Source organism: Limulus polyphemus, unplaced genomic scaffold (assembly GCF_000517525.1).
Source record: "Limulus polyphemus unplaced genomic scaffold, Limulus_polyphemus-2.1.2 Scaffold2200, whole genome shotgun sequence".
In the NCBI taxonomy this organism is placed as follows: Eukaryota; Metazoa; Arthropoda; class Merostomata; order Xiphosura; family Limulidae; genus Limulus; species Limulus polyphemus.
The window spans coordinates 23,796-32,142 of NW_013667810.1; the positions used below are offsets into that span (position 1 = coordinate 23,796).

At 31.0% G+C, this 8,347-nt stretch overlaps 2 protein-coding genes across 2 annotated transcripts in view; one reads left to right on the top strand and one right to left on the bottom strand.

The window, feature by feature from the left end:
- Positions 1-3,499, top strand: part of LOC106466236 (E2F-associated phosphoprotein-like) — a 15,017-nt gene extending 11,518 nt beyond the window's left edge. The window contains exon 4 of the mRNA XM_013926487.2: positions 1,778-3,499. Coding sequence (XP_013781941.1) covers positions 1,778-2,018 — 241 coding nt within the window. The 3' untranslated portion in view covers positions 2,019-3,499. The remainder of the gene's footprint in view (positions 1-1,777) is intronic.
- Positions 3,500-5,305: 1,806 nt separating this feature from the next.
- Positions 5,306-8,347, bottom strand: part of LOC106466237 (calmodulin) — a 4,639-nt gene continuing 1,597 nt past the window's right edge. The window contains exons 2-5 of the mRNA XM_013926488.2: positions 7,398-7,428; positions 7,020-7,163; positions 6,185-6,427; positions 5,306-5,800 (exon numbers count right to left, since the gene is read on the bottom strand). Coding sequence (XP_013781942.1) covers positions 5,772-5,800; positions 6,185-6,427; positions 7,020-7,163; positions 7,398-7,428 — 447 coding nt within the window. The 3' untranslated portion in view covers positions 5,306-5,771. The remainder of the gene's footprint in view (positions 5,801-6,184; positions 6,428-7,019; positions 7,164-7,397; positions 7,429-8,347) is intronic.

The following is an 8,347-nucleotide window of genomic DNA, read 5'->3' on the forward strand; positions in this document are numbered from 1 at the left end:
TTTTCTTGATTTACTTTTCTGTTAGTTTGCTTACTTTTTAGAGTATATTACATATTTTTCTTGCATTTTTTTTTGAATTATGGATTCACAATTAACTGTGTCTACTACGTCGGCTCCTGCTTTGTCTGGAGACATGTTTAACTGTATTACTCAAGCCATGGGATTGGTGCTTTTGGCTGTAGAGTTGCAGGCTTTGGTTCAATGGGAGTTGGCTTCCTACATGGGGCCTGGTTCATCTTCTTCTCCATGTGTGGTGGCACGAGCTGATGGCGAGGGGCATTAGGAGGATGTTTGACCTTCACTGCCATTCTTACAGTTGATTACTCAAGTTTGCAGTATTTTGCAACTTTCTCCTGTGTCTTATGATTCGTCCCTTCCATGTTAAGTGAGCTCCCTTTTTCAGATTACTTGGTTTTTTTCCCCTTCCCCAGATAGAGGTTCATCTTCAAAGAGTTTTGTCTAAAATTTTGGGTTCTGGTATGCATCACCCCTCTCATGTTTCTGAGTAACATGCTTTGGCTTTTCATCATTCTTCCAGTCCCTATTTGGATTCTCAACCTTTGAGCCCCTTTTTACCTCTGTTAGATCCTAATCCTGAGGCTTTTATCTCTTTATCTCAGGCCCAATTTTCGATGACTTGTCTCACTCTTACTCGCGTTTCACGTTACTTCTCTTTGTGGTCACCTTTGGCTAGATGATCTGGTTTCTTGCATTTGTCTTTTCAGGACTGTGTCAGAACTTCTGCTCAAGGATGCTATCAAACCACTAGTTCCAGTTTCTTCAAGTTTTTATTCTCAACTGTATGTTGTCCCCAAGAAGACTGGAGATTGGAGACCAGTCTTAGATCTGTCTTGTATCAATCAGTTGTTAAAAAACTTGTTGTGTTAATGTATTAAAGTTCTCTTTGATTACTGTTCAATTTATATTAAGAAATTGATAATGTTTTAGCTCTGTTAAGGCAAACCTACTAAAATAATGTCACTCAACTCCCTCACTAACATCATGTTTGTTCAAATTCATCATGTGATTTGAATTGGTCATTAAGCCTATGCTCTGAAAGTGAACATTTGATATAAGTGGCTTTATGATTCATGACATTTAATTTCATTATGTAACAAGATTATACAATCATCAAGCTCACGATGGCTATGTTATGTGAATAAACTAAGTGTTTCAATAAGTCTTGAAATATCCTCAGTCATTCTTTGGAAAAGGTTTTCAAGGTAACTGTATCCTATATGAATTTATGAAGACTATGCCAAGTAATCATATTGACACCAACCATGTAGGTAACTACTTTATAAATTAACATTTTGGTGAATGATCAGTTCCCTGTTATCAAGGCAATTGATGATAAGTGTTATTACTGAATGCATGTTTGAATCATAAAGAAAACATTGTTTTACATGATACAGACACATGGGGCATGATGTACGAGAACATGTCTTACAATGGAATACATAAACAAAAAAAAATAAACATTTATTTTAATTTATGTAGTGCCTCTTTCAGAGTACAGTGTACCATGTAATAGATATAATGACCTATACTCTCAAATTATAAAAAAATGTTTTTCATTTATCTACTTAAAAAACAAAAACACAAATTTTCAGTAACCTTCTTCAAGTGTCAGCTCTAGAGAAACTAGGTATAGAATTTGAACTTCTGGAGTAGAAATTGACTTAACTGTTATTTTGGAAAATACTGACTTTTGTTAGTGAAATCTTAAAAACTGAAGATGATAATATTAAGTTATAAATCCATCTTTTATTTTCAGACATGAACTGTACAAGACACAGTATCGAGCCATGTTTGTTACAAATTGTATTGTGGATAATGAGCAAGTTCTTCGTTACTGCCACAAGAAGAAGAAGAGCTCTAAGCGAGGTGGGCTTCCTATTGATGGGAGTAATTCTGATGTTTACCATCCTGTGAAATGTTTTGTATGCAACACAGAGGTTGCTGTTATTGACAAGGAAGAAGTGTATCACTTTTTTAATGTCTTGGCTAGTTACTAGTAATATCTGTGTGCTAATGTACATAATTTTATAAAGAATGAACTCTCTAAGAATATTAAATTGTTCAAAAGGTCAGTTTTTGCTTTATACTCAAATGTAAAATCTAATCTTTCAATAGCGGATATTTTATTTCATGCCATTTACTCCTCTTTACCATTTTATAGCTGCTTTTTTATTCACTTAAAATTTAAGAGAGAAAATTAGCTAATGATAAAAAACAGGATTGTAGGGACCACTTAGTCCATGGAAATTGATGGTTTTAAGGTGCTGTTAAATAAAATCTGACACATTTTTTGGTTTTCAGTATGTTCAAATTAAACTAACATTTTTACCTCAATATGCTTCAAAGATGTTTAAGAAAATACTAGACCAAATTGGATAAAAATAAAATAAAAAAGCAAACCTATTATAGATTTAAAATATTACTTGTACCCTTAAAACTATCAGAAATGAATTTACACTTCTTCACTTTCAGATCTCATAAATATAAATTATTGATTAATTAATGATGGTAAATAAAATGCAAATGCTGTATCTTGCACTAACTGTTTACTGAGTCACCACCTAATGTTCAGGAGTGATAACTACCTTTGCCATTAACCAAAACTGTAGATAAATTACCATCTCAGCTAATGGCAATTCAGAGAAACACTAATGAATTGCAGTTACTTAAGTTAATACATGATAAATATCAGGGTTGTTGTTTTTCTTTGATGATAAAAACAAATGACCGTTTACTATTGCTGTTTGCATTAGTTTTATTTTGTCAATAACCTAATCTGCATATATGTTACGCAATGTTATTATGTTATAAAATGCACATAGCTTGTATCAGTATCGTAATAACAAAGTTCAAAACTCGTTTTCAGACAGTGAAATGCTTTCACATAAAGATGTAAAGGATTGTATGATAAAGTTTTCAGCTATGATAACCCACAATCCCATTTATATTGTGTTATCAACTTTGACAAAATGGTTGCCATTGAAATACATCCAATCTTCTCGTATATAAAACTATTTCTGTAACCCCTATTTTGTTTGTTTCTCAAAACATTAAGAAACATTTGTACAAAACGTTAATGAATTATACATTCAAGACAATGGAAACTAGTGCTACAACTACATTACTTTTCGAAGTCTTTCTTTAGTAAAATTTTAGGAAGAGGTAGTGGCAGTAGGGGTACTTTCTGTTAACCATTTTCAACACCCAGTGCTTAATGTCCTTCCACAGAGTTTTGCATGATTAATTTAGAGTAATTGGCCACAGAAGTGTGTTACTGGCTGAAGTTGAAAGGTCACGAGTCAAAGAAAGAAGTGGGTATAACTCAAGAAACGACTCTTCCTATCAGCCTTACGGTGGCTGTTGGAGTAGAAACATCAGCTGAGTTTATGTAGTATTCCAATGGCCATTTTTTTTCAGTGTATTCCTCCATAATGTAAAAGTGTACTCCCTGAGATATAAAAGATGTTTACGCACCCCACAGTGTGTTTATTGTTTTTAGTATAAGGACATGGCACCATCTGTGAATGCAGTGAACGTTAACTTCGGTTGAGGTTGGCCCAGTGACCTAGTATTAAAATAACACACAAACACAGATTTTTTGCTTTATATATAAGCAAAAGTATCCATCACCAGCAATGTGAAAAGTTTAAGTTAATCTATCAATTTAAAATGTTCAGCATTTCAGTCATGCTAAGGGCTGCTCAACAATAACATACAAGTCTATATTTTTATTCTTTAACTCTTTCAGCATGGGCTTGGTCCCTGGGACAGACCGTGTATCCATTTTGTGCTTGTTATAGTTTTCATGCTATGACTTTTAAATTGGTAAGTGAATGTTAATGAAATTTGGCAGATAATCAGTAAACATGACAATGCTTTCATACGCAAAATAATTTTTTTTATTAAGTCTTAAGGTTTGTAAAGCAATGTTTTTCTCATGCTTTTTTTTTCTTCTCATGTTGCATATTTATCATACAAAGTAACTTTTATTTTAAAATTAAAAATACTTTTATGCATCAGAAAACTTTCAAATTTAACATGCAAAATCTTTATAATGTCCAGATAATTAACAAACGTTTCTTAAGAGAAAACTTTATATTTTATCTGTTATTTTTAGTAAATCTTTGTACAGGTTTGGTAGATTTGACCAATCTCGCAACCACCATAAAAAATTAGGAAATAAATATAAATTATATATAGGCAACTGTTTCATACTGAAAGGTTAAATCAAAAATAGAATTATTAGGAGACATTAATTTTAACTAGTTAACGCATTCACATGTCCTCTTCAATGTCAAGTTGTCTACTACTTTCTGTAGTTTGTTCAATTTACTAGGCTTTCTTCAGTAATGGTTAAGCTATTTTATTGCATTTATACTCTTACGAAAAGTGAAAACATTAATGTAAATTTTTTACACAAACTTGAAATATAATATATTGTGCTGTTGGTTGTTTTATAGCACATTTTCTGTGTACTTTTAAGTTTTGATTCTTGATATTGAATTATACAATTTTTTTCTCTCATGTTCAAGAATGAAGTAAATTCAATCTATTTCTTTTAATTCTGGAAACCACCACATAGATGGTGTGTTTTTGAAGTTGCAGATTTCTAAATATAACCTGCTAGTTTATTAAATATTCAATTTAATATTTTATATGCATTTCGGAGGTTATGCAAACTGTATGATGGACAAAAGCTTTTTTTTTTTTAATATTTCACATTAACATTTTGCATTCTGACTTGGTCAGACTGACACCATCAAGTCACAGATGTCGTGAATACAAATATGTTATGAAAGTAAAACATACATTTTACTAAAAGCTTGTTACTTTGTGTATATTACACACAGTAAGTTTGAAATTAGTGAACATTCCTTTTCTAATACCTGGTTGGATAGAGCACATTTAGTTAAGTTTATGTATGTCCCATGAACAGAGAAAAGTAATCAGTACCCTATATTTTCTCATTTTCTGTTATAAATAATTTAATATATGCATTTTATTTCTGTGAAGAAAGGGTACATGAAGTTAACTACACAAGTTTAAAAATCAACTAATTTACCAGTATATATTTCACTTTTTTTTCTGCCATGCTAGTGTAACTAACATACAAAATGACTGCAATGCAACTATTCAGGCTCACCCACAGTGTACAGTTTCTTTGTAGTTGAGCTCAAAGCTACACAATAGGCTATCTGTGCTGTGCCTACCACGGATATCAAAACCTAGTTTCCAACATTACAAGTCTGCAGACTTTGGAACATATGACCAAACTTAAATTGGATATGATTAAAGTTTTATTTAAAACTTTATAATACACCAGCATCTCGCAAACATCCGAAATTATATGTAATGAAAATTCATAACAGTATTTAGCATTTTTATATTTAACTGAGCATACTGGTTTATTCAAACAATTAACCACAGTTAAATGTGTTATGTGCTCTACCTTAGTTAACTATTCTTCAGTGTTAAAATTATTTGCTAAAACATGGAATGTAGGTTAAATTATGTAACAGCAAATGGTGCTGCAAAGAAAATTTGAAAAAAATGGGAGTTTAATAACAAAGAATAAGTAATTTACAAAAGCATAACCTAGACTTGGAGAAAGAACAAAGACATAACAAGGAAAAACAGGACAAAGTTCTCTAGTAAAAAGTACAAAAGTGAAACAGTTGGCTGTTGCATGCTATAGTAATCAACAAGTGGAAAAGCATGTAAAAAGTTTAATTACAAATTGTAGCATTTCTTCACTTCGACGTCATCATAGTGACGAATTCTATAGAAAAAAGAAAAATACAGTATAATAACAATTCAAAACCACGAACATTGTGTTACAAATGCTTTTTTTCCTTAGTTTTATATACAATCCTTTTATTGCAGGGCTAACACATTCTAATTATTAAGGAACTTCATTCATATTAAGTTTTCAGGTTTAACCTTAAAACAAAAATGTGGCTTACAGCTAATTTGCTTTGTATTATCATGTGCATTATAGTTCAATATATTCATGTACAAACACAACTGTCCTTCCTCATTACAAGTAATTTAACTTTTCTGCTAATCTAAAAATGGATATACATTACACAAAGTTATCAAAAAAACTAATTAGTACAAAATACTTTAGAAGCAAATATTTGAACACCATTTAATATCCACTAACCTTCATAATTTACTTGACCATCACCATCAATATCAGCTTCTCTTATCATCTCATCCACCTCTTCATCTGTTAATTTTTCCCCCAAATTTGTCATTACATGCCGCAATTCAGCAGCACTAATAAATCCATTACCATCTTTATCAAATACCCTAAAAGCTTCTCTTATCTCTTCTTCACTATCAGTATCTTTCATTTTTCTTGCCATCATTGTTAAGAACTCAGGAAAGTCAATTGTCCCATTTCCTAATGAAACCAAAGAAGTCTTATTAATTACAAATCTTTAATATATGAAAGTGTCATGTGAAAAACCAGCATAACTGAAGATTAAGTATTTGTTCTATTAAGCTTTAACAAGAGAACTTAATATTTTGTTGTGGTGTGCATATTTTAAATAAGTTGCAGCTCTAATAAATACAGTATGCCATTAAACTGCAAACCATGATAAAAATAAAGATGCAACAATTCCTTTATAAATCTTAATGACGAGAAAATACAATGATACTTTACGATCCAATTGTTATCCATGTGTCATTTCCTACTGCCCAATTTAAGTATTCAGAGAAACAGAAAGATCAAATTATACATAGATGTTACCACAAATAAACAACCCAAAATACAGGAAACTTTAATTATATAAAGTGGGTGGAGAGGGGGTGTGCAAGTTTTTCACATCTAATATTATATACATTTTAAAATCCCAATTCCAGTAAAGTTCTATTCCATGGATGTTTTCAATCTAAGTAAACTAAATTTTATAAAAATTTACAAAGTCTGTAATTTTAAACTTCCAATAATAATGATTTCATATTAACATAGAAACTAATTTAACCCATACCATCTGCATCTACTTCATTTATCATGTCTTGTAGTTCTGCTTCAGTTGGATTTTGCCCAAGTGACCTCATAACTGTGCCCAATTCTTTTGTTGTGATTGTTCCATCTCCATCCTTGTCAAATAGTGAAAATGCTTCTTTGAATTCTAGAAGAAAATAAAGTACACTCAAAATTAATTTTTAAAAATTTCAAAAAGGTATGCTGAAACAAGTTTCTGCAAATAAGCCAGATAAAATCGATTTCAATATAACAACTTCAGTATTACAAAAAGCAGAAAGATTTCTAGGGATCTGTTTCTGGGATGTATAGTAAAATAAATGTCAACACCTTTTCAATGGTTGAGCATTCTATTGATATCAAAATGCACAAGTGTACCTACCTGCAATCTGTTCTTCTGTTAGTTGATCTGCCTGTAAACAAACAAGGTGGTAGATGCTTTATAATGGCATTACACAGATCAAGTATAAAATAACACTCATTAAAAATATACACTTCCTTCTGAAGTATTGTTCTAGCCCAAATTATAAATCTCCATAATTTCTTTTTTTCAAGAATCACAAGTTAAGCTTTACTTGAAACTCTGTAAATTATAGTCTCCTAATCTGAGAGGGAATAGATTTATTAAAGGAATCAAAGGAAAGCTATTAGAATGATACTGGGGGATGAAAAAGTTAATATTACTGAAGTTTGTAATATTATCTTGAAGGAGTTAGGAGAAATCAGTAGAATGAAGATTTCTTTGTGTTGTGTTCTGTTAAAAATAGAACAATATTTGGAAAAAGCAGGCTGGCTAGGTTTTAGTTGAAACAATTGTTTTATTGAGAAGACAATTTACTTATGAAAGTTGTTGGCAGCAATAGTAGAAACTAGTACTTTGAGGGTTTAAGACTGGATTCCATAACTTTCTGGGAGTGGGCTTCAAAAAACAGCTTTAGAACAAATGGTCTCTTACTGTCCACATGTTAATATTTCTGAGGCATTTTTGTAAAATATATTGAATAACAAGATATTTATGGCAGAAAGCTATTTCATAAAGCTTGAAGTTAAATGTTTCACAAATTATCACTTGTATAAAAATTTAAAAAAAGTTACAAATTACATGCTATATTTTAAAAATTAATCAGGTTTTAAAAAATTCTTGAGCCATTAAAGCAAAAAACAAAGTAGCTTAAAAAACAAAAAAAACACTGTCCACCAAAAATACGTTGTAGTAGTAGTAGTAGTGCAAGTGTTTACTTACATATAATAGTAATAATAAAATAGATAATCTACTCAATTTAGGCAACTAGAAAAATCAAAACATCATATTAAGCAAGTACAGAGCAATAA